General features: G+C 47.3%; 1 protein-coding gene across 2 annotated transcripts in view; it reads left to right on the top strand.

Annotated features, from left to right (window-relative positions):
- Positions 1-13132, top strand: part of PRSS56 (serine protease 56) — a 51442-nt gene that overhangs the window by 32370 nt on the left and 5940 nt on the right. The window contains exons 15-16 of one of the 2 annotated variants that reach the window (XM_075864109.1): positions 140-208; positions 5085-5191. In XM_075864109.1, coding sequence (XP_075720224.1) covers positions 140-208; positions 5085-5191 — 176 coding nt within the window. Of the gene's footprint in view, positions 1-136; positions 209-5084; positions 5192-13132 lie in introns of both variants that reach the window. The other variant, XM_075864108.1, reaches the window with a different exon arrangement.

Genomic DNA, 13132 nt, shown 5'->3' with positions numbered 1-13132 from the left:
ACTGTACAGTATGGGCAGAGCTGGTCTACGTAATTTGATCTAAAACATTACAGTGCAACTACTTGCACAATGCAAAAATAATCTTGTGTTGTCATACCATTACTTTATTAAGATCTACGAACTTATGTCTTTCTAGCAGAACTGATACCTGTTCATTCTCAACCACAGAAGAGAGACGTCAATGGAGACACCAAAGGAAAAGTCCAAGGTACTGTACTAAAAAGTGTTATATGGAATACTCAATACTGCTTTTTAATATACACTCTATACACTAGCTCTATTTCTTCACACTAACACTAAAATATTATGGGAGGTGGAAAAACACCTAAGCCCTTCCCGACATTTGACGTATACTCAAGTCATAGCCAGGTAGGAAAAGCATGGAGTATGATACAGCCAACACCTCACTGTAACAAGCAGGATCGCGCTCCAGCGTCCAGCGCGATCCCGCTTGTTTAACCCTTTATATGCTGCAGTCAATAGCATAACGACCGCAGCATTTAAAGCATTAGAAAGTGAAGGGCGACCCCCTCTGACAGCCAATTGGCCCCCCACAGTGTTTGCGGGGTGCCGATAGTTATAATGGCAGCCTGGAGGCCTTACGAAGGCAGGGCTTAATAGAAGCCTTTCAGAAAGACAATATCCTGCAATACATTAGTATTGCAGTATATAGTGCTAGCGATTCAACGATCGCTGGTTCAAGTCCCCTGGGGGGACTAGTAAAAATCGGTTAAATAAACTTTTTTAATGTACAAAAATGTTTTAAATATTAAATGTTCAAAATAAAAACCCTTTTCCTATTCTCCCTCTAAAGCAGGGGTCTCAAACTGGGCCGGGTAAGTGGGCCACATATAGAAAAAATGTGAGGTTAACGGGCCGCATTGATACGATACAAAATTATTGTTAATCAATTAGTTATTTGATCTACTATAACACTATATTACTATAATAATAATACTACATTACTATAATAATAGCGCTAGGTTTAAAATTTGAGAGATTTCTCCACGGGCTTATTTCAACAATGCAGTTTTTCAGTTTAAGTGTTGCTAAATGCAGTCCAGCGGCTCAGTTAGTAGTGTTTGGCAGACACACATGTCAAGATTGGGCAGCCCCTTTTTAGATAGTGCCACAGTGCCCTCTGTGGATGCTGCCACTGTGTCCTCTGTAGATGCTGCCACAGTGCCCTCTGTAGATGCTGCCACAGAGTCCTCTGTAGATGCTGCCACAGAGTCCTCTGTAGATGCTGCCACAGAGTCCTCTGTAGATGCTGCCACAGAGTCCTCTGTAGATGCTGCCACAGAGTCCTCTGTAGATGCTGCCACAGAGTCCTCTGTAGATGCTGCCACAGAGTCCTCTGTAGATGCTGCCACAGAGTCCTCTGTAGATGCTGCCACAGAGTCCTCTGTAGATGCTGCCACAGAGTCCTCTGTAGATGCTGCCACAGTGCCCTCTGTAGATGCTGCCACAGTGCCCTCTGTAGATGCTGCCACAGTGCCCTCTGTAGATGCTGCCACAGTGCCCTCTGTAGATGCTGCCACAGTGCCCTCTGTAGATGCTGCCACAGTGCCCTCTGTAGATGCTGCCACAGTGCCCTCTGTAGATGCTGCCACAGTGCCCTCTGTAGATGCTGCCACAGTGCCCTCTGTAGATGCTGCCACAGTGCCCTCTGTAGATGCTGCCACAGTGCCCTCTGTAGATGCTGCCACAGTGCCCTCTGTAGATGCTGCCACAGTGCCCTCTGTAGATGCTGCCACAGTGCCCTCTGTAGATGCTGCCACAGTGCCCTCTGTAGATGCTGCCACAGTGCCCTCTGTAGATGCTGCCACAGTGCCCTCTGTAGATGCTGCCACAGTGCCCTCTGTAGATGCTGCCACAGTGCCCTCTGTAGATGCTGCCACAGTGCCCTCTGCAGATAATGCCACAGTGCACTCTGCAGATAATGCCACAGTGCCCACGGTAGATAATGCCACAGTGCCCTCTGTAGATAATGCCACAGTGCCCTCTGTAGATAATGCAACACACCCCTAGGTAATGCCACAGTGTCCTCTGTACATACTGCCACAGTGCCCTCTGTAGATGCTGCCACAGTGCCCTCTGTAGATGCTGCCACAGTGCCCTCTGTAGATGCTGCCACAGTGCCCTCTGTAGATGCTGCCACAGTGCCCTCTGTAGATGCTGCCACAGTGCCCTCTGTAGATGCTGCCACAGTGCCCTCTGTAGATGCTGCCACAGTGCCCTCTGCAGATAATGGCACACACACCCCAAGTAGATAGCTCCATTAGGGCTCCCTCTAGGAGTGGAATCCCCAGCCAGAGCATTGCCGATGCATTGGCTGGGGATTCCTCTATTGTTGGAGCCCCTGCCATCACTCTCCATACACAGTGATGTCAGGAGATCCTCCTGGACCAGAATGTGATATCAGGGGCAACCCCAGAGCCGGAGATCCGGAGCAGAGCACTAGTATAGGCTCTGCGCCGGAACTCTGGGGAAGCCATTAACTTCAGTGTCCATATATGGACAGTGATGTCAGGGGCTTGCCCAGAGCTGGAGTCCTGAAGCAGAGCCGCTTCTAGCACTCTGCCTGGGATTCCAGCTCTGCTCCTGACATCACTGTCCATATATGGACATGGATGTCAGGGGCAACCCCAGAGCTGGAGTCCCAGGCAGAGCGCTAGTAGGCTCTTCCTGGGACTCCAGCTGTGCTCCTGACATCACTGGGACTCCTGCTCTGGGGAATCCCCTGACATCACTGTTGCTGTATGGACAGTGATGTCAGAGGCTTCCCCAGAGTCCCAGAGCAGAGACTATACTAGCTCTCTGCCCGGGACTCCAGCTCTGTGGAAGCCCCAAACATCGCTGTCCATATTTGGACAGCGATCTCAGAAGATTCCACAGAGTCCCGGAGCAGAGCCTATACTAGCACTCTGCCCGGGACTCCGCTCTTGGGAAGACCCCGACAACACTGTCCATATATGGACAGCAATGTCAGAAGATTCCACAGCGTCCCGGAGCAGAGCCTATACTAGCGCTCTGCCCGGGACTCCGGCTCTGGGGAAGCCACAGACATTGTGTGTCCAAACATGGACACCGATGTCAGGGAATTTCACAGGGACCCGGAGCAGAGCCTATACTAGCGCTCTGCCCGTAACTCCGCTCTGGGGAAGACCCTGACACACTGTCCCTATATGGACAGCGATGTCAGAAAATTCCACAGAGTCCCGGAGCAGAGCCTATACTAGCGCTCTGCCCGGGACTCCGCTCTGGGGAAGACCCTGACAACACTGTCCATATGTGGACAGCGATGTCAGAAGATTCCACAGAGTCCCGGAGCAGAGCCTATACTAGCACTCTGCCCGTGACTCCAGCTCTGGGGAAGCCCCAGACATCGCTGTCCATATGTGGACAGCGATGTCAGAAGATTCCACAGAGTCCCGGAGCAGAGCCTATACTAGCGCTCTGCCCGGGACTCCGACTCTGGGGAAGCCACAGACATCGTGTGTCCAAACATGGACACCGATGTCAGGGAATTTCACAGAGACCCGGAGCAGAGCCTATACTAGCGCTCTGCCCGTGACTCCGCTTTCGGGATGACGCTGACACACTGTCCATATATGGACAGCGATGTCAGAGAATTCCACAGAATCCAGGAGCAGAGCCTATACTAGCGCTCTGCCCGGGACTCCACTCTGGAGAAGACCCTGACACACTGTCCATATATGGACAGCGATGTCAGGGAATTCCACAGAGTCCCGGAGCAGAGCCGATACTAGCGCTCTGCCCGGGACTCCAGCTCTGGGGAAGCCCCAGATATCGCTGTCCATATGTGGGCAGCGATGTCAGGGTATTCCAGAGTCCCGGAACAGAGTCTATACTAGCGGCTCTGTGTCCCGTGGGCCGCAGATGACAGCCCCAGGGGCCGCGTGCTTGAGACCCCTGCTCTAAAGCATGGTAAAAATAAAAAACATAAACACAATTGGTATTGCCGTGTCCGTAAATGTTTGAACTATTACAATATATTTTTATTTAAGATGAACGGTGAATGCCGGACAAAAAAAGTAAAACGCCAGAATCGCTGTTTATTGGTAACCTCAACTCCCACGAAAAATGGAATAAAAAGTTATCAAAAACTTGCACGTACCCCAAAATGGTACCATTAAAACTACAGCTAGTCCTGCAAAAAATATGCCCTCCCGCAGCTCAATCGATGAAAAAATAAAAAAGTTATGGCTCTCTGAATTTGGCATTACAAAATATTTTTCTTTTTTTTACAGTTAGTGAGTAGACTTATTGAGCTCGTACAGCGCTCGCTTGGCTTTCTGAGAAAAGTCGATCAGACATTAAGCGGCTCAACGCTCACTCTGGTAATTCTGCAGCTTTCTTACAGCGATCGGTGGGGTCTCAGTGCTCAGACCCCTACCGATCAAAACTTCTGACATGTCACTACAGTTTTTTGAAAGTTTAGTTACCCTTTAATGTAATAAAAAATTTAAAATAAGACTCAAAAATCTGCCTTTATAGTTAGTTAACAAAATGGAAATATTTGAGACATTCTTGGCAGTAATACCAAGACTTTGTACAGGTAACAAGCAGAGACATGTATTAAGATAAAATATTGATTGATATGTTACAGCAATAAAAAAAAGGAATATTGAGAATCCTGGCAGCTAATATAATATCGATATGTAGAGGATAATGGGATTCACAGTTGTTGGTCCTCCTCAGCTACTTTTCAGTGATCTGGCACATATTAGAATTAGCATTGATGAGGAGGGTTAAAATTCTTGAGATAATTATGGACTAGTCCTAGATGCCAAACATTTGTCACAATGGGCATTGTAGTGCCCTTTGGCCTTCAAAATCACTTATGAATAAAAGCAATATTGTTTGCTACGTAGTTGCACCTGATGTACAGATACAGTAACTTACCATCCAGTGGGTGATAGACTGTTAAAATTGATGTGGGTTGATGGGATTTATATGGTGGGACTATTTTTTGTCTTTGATCAGTCCTGAGCAGAGTAAAACAGGGCTATTATAATCTTTTTTCTTAACTTGATCTTTGAATGGTGTCCTTTCCTCAGGTTGTCATCATTTGTCAGAAGCCATTAATGAAGTTCAGTCTATTAAAGAGAAGTACAAATGGATCCTACAGATTCCTGAGAGAGACTTGTCAATGAAGTTTCAAGAGGTGAGAACTTTAAAGTATAAAGCAATACAAGAACTTCCTAGTGCTGGCAACATGGACACACCATGTATTATCCACAGGGCCGCCATCAGGGGGGTATTAGGGGTAGTGGTGTGAGGGGCCCGGCCAAACCTAATTGAAAGGGGGGCCCGGCAACTGCCTCGACATTCTTTTGGTAGGAAAAAACGGGCCCCTGCAATGGGGTTCCGTCTGAGGTTTCTGTCGGGTGAACCCCGCAACGGAAAGTGAAAGTGACAGCACAGCTTCCGTTTCAGTCACCATTGATCTCAATGGTGACGGAAACATCGCTAATGGTTTCCGTTCGTCACCATTCCGGCTGGTTTTCGGACGGAATTAATAGCGCAGTCGACTGCGCTAATGGTGATGGAAACGGAAGCTGTGCTATCACTTTCACTTTCCGTTGCGGGGTTCACCCGACAGAAACCTCAGACGGAACCCCGGAGCGGAAGCGAACAGTGATGTGAACAGGCCCTAACACAAAAGTTTTGTATTTTTTTAAGCTGGTTCACAAAAAAAAATAATTCCAAATTCTACTGGACCAACTGCCTATTTAGAGACCGGCAGCAGCTCCAGGAGCGACATCATAAGGGACACACTAGGCGGATATGCTGAGTAAAACGACACAGCTTATCCCGGGAGCCGCAGGGAATTCCGCCAGCAAAACCGCACCAAATAGTGGCGCAGGTTTCGTGAGGCGTGTCCGCTGCGGGAATCCTGCAGGGATTAAAAAGTTTAGACTTACCCCGGCCGTAGTTTAAGTGACGCATCTCTCTCTTCTGAACGTAGCCCCGCCTCCTGGGATGACGCTGTAGACCATGTGACCGCTGCAGCAGTCACATGGGATGAAACGTCATGACAGGAGGCGGGGCTACGCTAAGAATAGAGGATCGCGTCACCAGGACTACGGCCGGGGCAAGTCTAAACTTTTTTATAAATTTAAAAAAGTGCCTTTTTTTTTTTTTCTCATTTGTGATTTTTGCGACAGAACCGCAGCATTTCTGCAACAGAGGAGCAGCGATTCCACAGAATACATTGACATGCGACTTAAAAAGCCAAAAAGTCACACTGCAGGTCCATTATTTTTGCAGCGTGTGGATGAGATTTGTTCAAATCTCATCCACTCTGCTGCGACTGTAATACGCTGCGGATTTTACACAATAAAATGTGTTGCATAAAATCCGCAGTGTTCATGCCTAGTGTGTTCCTACCCTAAGGCCGGATTTACACAAGCGTGTGCTTTTTGCGCGCGCAAAAACGTGGCGTTTTGCGCTTGCAAAAGGTCCATAACAGCTCCGTGTGTCAGCAGCGTATGATGCGTGGCTGCGTGATTTTCGCGCAGCCGCCATCATTATGACACTCTGTTTGTATGTTTGTAGCACGTGGTGCTTTTCTGTTTTCATTCATAGTTTATACGGCTGCGGAAGCGCTGGGCGTGATTTTCACGCACCCATTGACTTCAAAGGGTGCGTGATGCGCGAACAATGCACAAATATCGGACATGTCGTGAGTTTTACGCAGCGGACTCGAGCTGCGTGAAAATCACTGACAGTCTGCACGGCACCATAGAGTAACATAGGTCCGTGCAAGGCGCGTGAAAATCACACACGTTTCACGGACGTATTACACGTTCGTCTGAATAAGCCCTAACAATAAGGCCCAGTTCAGAGTTTTTGGGCCTTGATATTGACTCGGACACTGCGTCAGAATCAGCACCAAAAAACTTCCAAAACCGCCTCCCATTGATTTAATCTGAAATCAATGGGAGCCAGTCGCGGAAAAAAGAAAAAGCAGCACGTCCTTTCTTGCCGCGGTTCTGCCTCTGACCTCCCATCGAAATCAATGGGAGGCAGAAAATGCATTTTTCGCTGCGTTTTCTGTCTGCTGTCCTCAATCGCCGCGGGCAAAAAACGCGGCAAGATAGTGTGGGCAGGTCAAAATCTGCCTCAAAATTCGGTGCGCGGTTCCAGGCGGTCGCCGGTGCGCATGCGCGGGAATTTGCGGGTGCGCGTGATCGGTCGCACGGGCGGCGGTGTTTGACGGCCCCCATGCTACCCAGGGCCGCCATCAGGGGGGTATTAGGGGTACTGATGTGAGAGGCCCGGCCAAACCTAATTGAAAGGGGGGCCCGCAGCTCATGACATTCTTTTGGTGAAAAAAACGGGCCCCATTGCAGGGGCCTGTTTTTTTTCTACCAAAGGCAAGTCGCGGCAGTTTGCCGGGCCCCCCTTTCAATTAGGTTTGGCCGGGCCTCTCACATCAGTACCCATAATATCCCCCCTGATGGCGGCCCTGGGTACCATGATATAGTACTGGACGGAGTACCGTTAACAGGCGGTGCCACGGTAGGGGGGCCCAGAAAATGTAGCTGTAGGGGGCCCTGAAATTCCTGATGGCGGCCCTGATTATCCACATGTAAGAGGACATAGTCCCTGCCTGCTGGACTGTTCTAATAACTTTACAAGTCACAATTTATTCCCATGGAGCAGATTCATGTGTAGGTGTAGAATTTTGCTGGGTGAAGAAATCATTATTATCATTAGAATTATTATAATTATTGTTATTATTATTATTATTATTATTATTAATAATATAATTTATTTAAGTGGTACTAAAACATTTACAATCAGAAGAAACTGCTTACATACACAAATATTACACACAACTATAAAACACATTATAGCTTATATGATGGCAGTGACACAATATGTGCTTATTTTGTACAGTCAGTCAGTCAGTAACGTGTGAGTAAGCGGCGTAGCTATAGGGGGTCGCAGCGGTCGCAGTTGCGACCGGGCCCCTAAGCCTGGGGGGCCCACGGGCCCCCGTTGCCATACAGCAGGCTTGTTAAATTAATTTTCTGTGCCGTGAAGCCGGCACTTCCTGGTTACGGTCACATGGTACACTTAGTGTACCATGTGACCATGTTGTCACGTGACACGTCTTCCAGTCAGTGCAGTGGAAGAGCCGGTGCGGAGGACTCCAGGTGAGCTGCAGAGTCTGTGTTGTGTTGTGTTGGCTTGTAATGTATTATGTTGTATTGTGCTGTTTGCGGTGGAGACTGGGGGCCCGTTAAATTACAGCGCCCCCTCCTCTCTCCACCGCAAACTGCAGAATACAACACAATACATTATACACTGTGGGTCGCGTCCCTCTTGGGGTTCGTGTGAAGACCTCCGGGGGGTCGCGAGTCACTCACCAAGATCCCGGTTCCATTCAATGCTGGAGCAAGGAGCTGACATCTCCTTGATCCAGCATTCACTGTGCCCTGAGCGGCTCGACGCAGGCTGGCGGGATGTAGCAACATCATCGTACCTGTCTGCGCCGAGTCACTCATAGCACACACCGGAGGAGGCGAAGTATCCTCCACCCGACGTGGGAACGGGGATGGGTAAGTAATTATGATATTTTTCTATTATACACATATGGGGGTATTATACTGTATGGGGGGGCGATATTGTGGGGGGGCATTATACTGCATAAGGGGCTGATATGGCATGGGGGCTGATAATATGGGGGGGATTTATACTGCATGGGGGCTGATATGGGGGAATTATACTGCATGGGGGGCTGATAGGGGGCATTATACTACATGTGGGCTGATATGGGGGAATTATACTGTATTGGGGGCTGATATGGGGGCATTATACTGTATGGGGAGCTCATTTGGGGGGCATTATACTGTATGGGAGCTGATATGGAGGGCACTATACTGTGGGGAGCTCATCAGGGGAGCATTATACTGTGTGGGGGCATTATACTATGGGGGCTGTTGGGCAAGGCATCTGGGCATAGGCGCGCGCGCAGGGGTCTGAAGATGGTGGTGTTGGGGAGGGGTAGGGGGGCCCAAGCTGAATTCTTGCACCCGGGCCCATGAGCCTTTAGCTACGCCCCTGAAGATACACATATATTTATAAAACTGAATGTGCCAGAAAAACATAGAAATAAGGCATGCAGAGGAGTACAAAGAATGGCAAAGTCACAGCACAGGGGATCGTAGTGTTGCAGATTAGGTGAACATGAAAAGCAGGTGCGTAACTAGGAAAGACTGGGCCCCAGAGCAAACTTTTGACTGGGTCCCCCCTACCCTCCCCTGGGTGCCACACACAACCCCACCTGTAAATTGTTCGATATAGCCCCCCGCCCCTGTAGATAGTGCCGCACAGCCCCCTTGTAGATAGTGCCATACAGCCCCCCTGTAGAATCTGCAATACAGCCCCCTGTAGATAGTGCCATAGAGCCCTCCTGTAGATTCTGCCATACAGGCCCCCCTGTAGATAGTGCCATACAGCCCCCTGTAGATACTGTCATACAGATCCCCTGTAGATAGTGCCATACAGACGCCATGTAGATAATGCCATACAGACCCCCTGTAGATTATGCCATACAGACCCCCTGTAGATTATGCCATACAGACCCCCTTGTAGACAGTGCTCTATAGCCCCCCTGTAGATAGTGCCATACAGCCCCCCACCTCCCTCTTATAGATAGTGTCATACAGCCCTTGTATACAGTGCCACCTACCTCACCCTTGTAAAATAAAATAAAAAACTGGTGCTCACCTAGGCCCCATTCCCGCGATGAACAGAGCTGCTGCACAATGCCGACGGGATCCTTGCGTAGGCCGGTGTGATCCAGTGACGGCGTGATAGCTCCCTGCTCTGCCATAGTGTTCAATAGTATCTGCGTCCTAGGGATGTGGCATCGCTAGCGTTGGTGCATAGGGGAACCCATGCTGCAGGCCCCGTAGCAGCCGCTATGGCTGCTACATCGGTAGTTACGACACTGATGAAAGCGTTCCTGAAGAGATGAGTTTTCAGGCTGTAGCATGGGAGAAGTCTTAAACATTGAAACGAATTATGGTAGTAAATAGATGAGAGAAGTGATATACAGTAGGAAGGTGTAGCATTTTAGAAAGATTTGTGGATGTAGAAGTAGTGGATTTGGAAATAGAGTTTTTAACATTTTTTTTCTACTATTATTATTACTATTATCATCATTATTTTTCAGAGGAAACAGAAATCCAGCGTACTGAAATCAAAGGGGTTGTATGAGACTCTAAAAAGAAAGTCTGCTTTCTTTTCCTAGAAACAGTGCCACTCCTGTACATAGGCTGTTTCTGGTATTGCAGGTTGACTTGAATGGGGCTGAGCTGCAATACCAAACATATCACATAAAGTGGCGCTGTTCCTGGGGAAAAAAAAAGAAACCTTTTTCTAATCTTATACAACCGTTTAAATATTGTTGATAAAGACCGATCTAGCTTCAGCATTCAGGATAGTTAATGGTACACCACTGATTAGAAAAATTGGGGCCTATATTAGTGCGTTGAGTATGATGTAGGAGTCAAGATAATATGATTGGCAAGCTGTTTAATGAAAGACAATTCTGAGGACAAGCATTGTACTTTTGACAGCTTTTTCATTAATAAAGTACATGTTCATTTTTGCACACCATTCCAAAATGTACATATAGTTATTTTGTTCATTAAAATTTAAATAAATTTGCAAATATTTTTCATTACTTACCTTGTACTGATACATCACAGCCTATATTATTATCCAGTGCTGCATTCACAGTTCTGCAGGCTTCAGAGCTGAGACCTCCCAGCATTTTGTAGTTTTGCTGCTGATTTGTTCTTGGTGATTTTTATTCATTCTTTACACGCGGCAATGTGCACTTATCTGATATAGGAAAAGCTAATTATTCGGCTGGGTTCCCACGTAGCACAAACGCTGCAGAATTTCCGCAATGGAATTCTGTGCGGAAATTCCGCATCATTTAGGGTTTATCCACACACAACGGAATTGTTTCATAAAATTTCTGCAGCAATTCCTTTGAAAGTCAAAGGATTTCCGCTGCGGCAAAAACGCACCATTTCCTGCGTTTTTTGCGGCAGAAAATGGTGCATAAATTGCTGCATTTTTCCCAATGTTAGGAGATGGAGACATCTCCACTAAAAAACGCAGCAATTCTGGACACATTCCGTAGTAGGAGTAGGAATTGACATGCTGCGGTCAAAAAAATACGCAGCGCAGGTCAATTTCGGCTCGGAAATTTAACGGAGCGTGTGGATGAGATTTGTTAAATCTCATCTACTATGCTGCTGCTATATTCTGCTGCATACAGCCGAAATTCCGGCCGGAAAAAAATGCATCAATTCCGCAGCGTGTGGACGAGCCTTTGCAGTAGCAGCAAAGTGAATGAGATTTAGAAAATCTCATGCCCAGGCTGCGGAAAAAAAGTTTTTTAATTCCGCAGCATGTTAATTTATGCTGCGTGTTCTGTGCGGGAATGCTACGTGTTTAGCCCATAGACTTCAATTGGGGGGGCAGAAATTCTGCAACAGATTTATGTTGTTGCGGTTTTTAAAGCGTTTACGCAGCAGAAACGAACCACTGGAAATCCGCAGGTGTACATATATTTTGCTATAACCAATGTTTAACACTAAATCCGCAGGTGAAACCGCTGCGGAAAAATCGCATACAAAATCTGCACCTATCCTGCTTTTATGCAGCATTTTCTGCAAGTACACCGCAACAGTAGCTACACCAGAAAACGCTGCGTATTTTATATTTTCCGCCGCGGTTTATCGATGGCGGAAATTCCGCAGCCTCCCACTGCATTAGGATAGGGCTACACTTACATTTTTTATCGCTCACTACAAAAAAAAATCGCTGGAATAAATGCAAATCGGAAGCAGAACGCCTCCAAACATCTGCCCATTGATTTCAATGGAAAAAATGGTGTTCTGTTACGACGGGCCATTTTTTTACGCGACTGTTTTGAAAAAGAAGTACAGGTCACTTCTTGGGACGTTTTTGGAGCCGTTTTTCATAGACTGTATTAAAAACAGATCCAAAAACGGCCATAAAAAATGCAGCGAAAAACGCAGCGAAAATCACGAGTTGCTTAAAATACATCTGAAAATCAGGAGCTGTTTTCCCTTAAAAACAGTTCCGTATTTTCAGAAGTTTTTAGTCTTAGGGTATGTTCACACGCAAACTCAAAAACGTCTGAAAATACGGAGCTGTTTTTAAGGGAAAACAGCACCTGATTTTCAGTCGTTTTTTAAGCTACTCGCGTTTTTCGCTGCGTTTTTTATGCCCGTTTTTGGAGCTGTTTTCAATAGAGTCTATGAAAAACAGCTCCAAAAACGTCCCAGGTGACCTGCACTCCTTTTTCGAGGGTGTTTTTTTACGCGGCCGTTTTGAAAATGGCCCGTCGGAACAGAACGCCATTTGTTCCATTGAAATCAATGAGCAGATGTTTGGAGGCGTTCTGCTTCCGGTTTTTCTGACGTTTTTCAGATGTTTATGGCCCGCAAAACGGCCAAAAATAAGCCGTGTGAACATACCCTCACTCTATAGAAAAAGTTCATAGGTCAAGTTTAGAATGATGCTTGTCAACTGTTGCCTATCACGATTTGGAATTCAGCAGTGAACTGAAAGGCCTCATGCACACGACTGTAGCCGTGTGCACGGCCGTGATTTTCGGGTCGGCCGGCTGCGGATTGTCAGCCGCAGGCCGCCCGCAAATCGCGGGACATGCACATGGCCGCCGCCATTGTTTTCAATGAGCCCGGGCCGTGCAAGGACCGCAAAAACTACGGTCGTGTGCATGGCCCCATAGAAAAGAATGGGGCCGCAATTCTCCCGTGGATTTTCGCGGGAATTTCGGCCGCAAAAACACGTTCGTGTGCATGGGGCCTAAGGCCTGATTCAGAGGAACGTGTCGGTTTTGCGTCTGCAAAAAATGGACCGTATTTCATGCTTTTCAGTTCTGTGTGGTATCAGTTCCTGTTTTTTTTTGGTTTTTTTCTCATCATTTCTTTAGCAACTGGTGCGTGAAAAACATGGACAGCGTGCGTGTCCGTGTGCTGTCCAGTTTTTTAATGGATAGCTCACGGCCGTATAATACGCTCGT

This window comes from Rhinoderma darwinii, chromosome 4 (genome assembly GCF_050947455.1).
Source record: "Rhinoderma darwinii isolate aRhiDar2 chromosome 4, aRhiDar2.hap1, whole genome shotgun sequence".
In the NCBI taxonomy this organism is placed as follows: domain Eukaryota; kingdom Metazoa; phylum Chordata; class Amphibia; order Anura; family Rhinodermatidae; genus Rhinoderma; species Rhinoderma darwinii.
The sequence above is the reverse complement of the archived record's forward strand: the minus strand, read 5'-3'. Positions and strand labels throughout refer to the sequence as shown.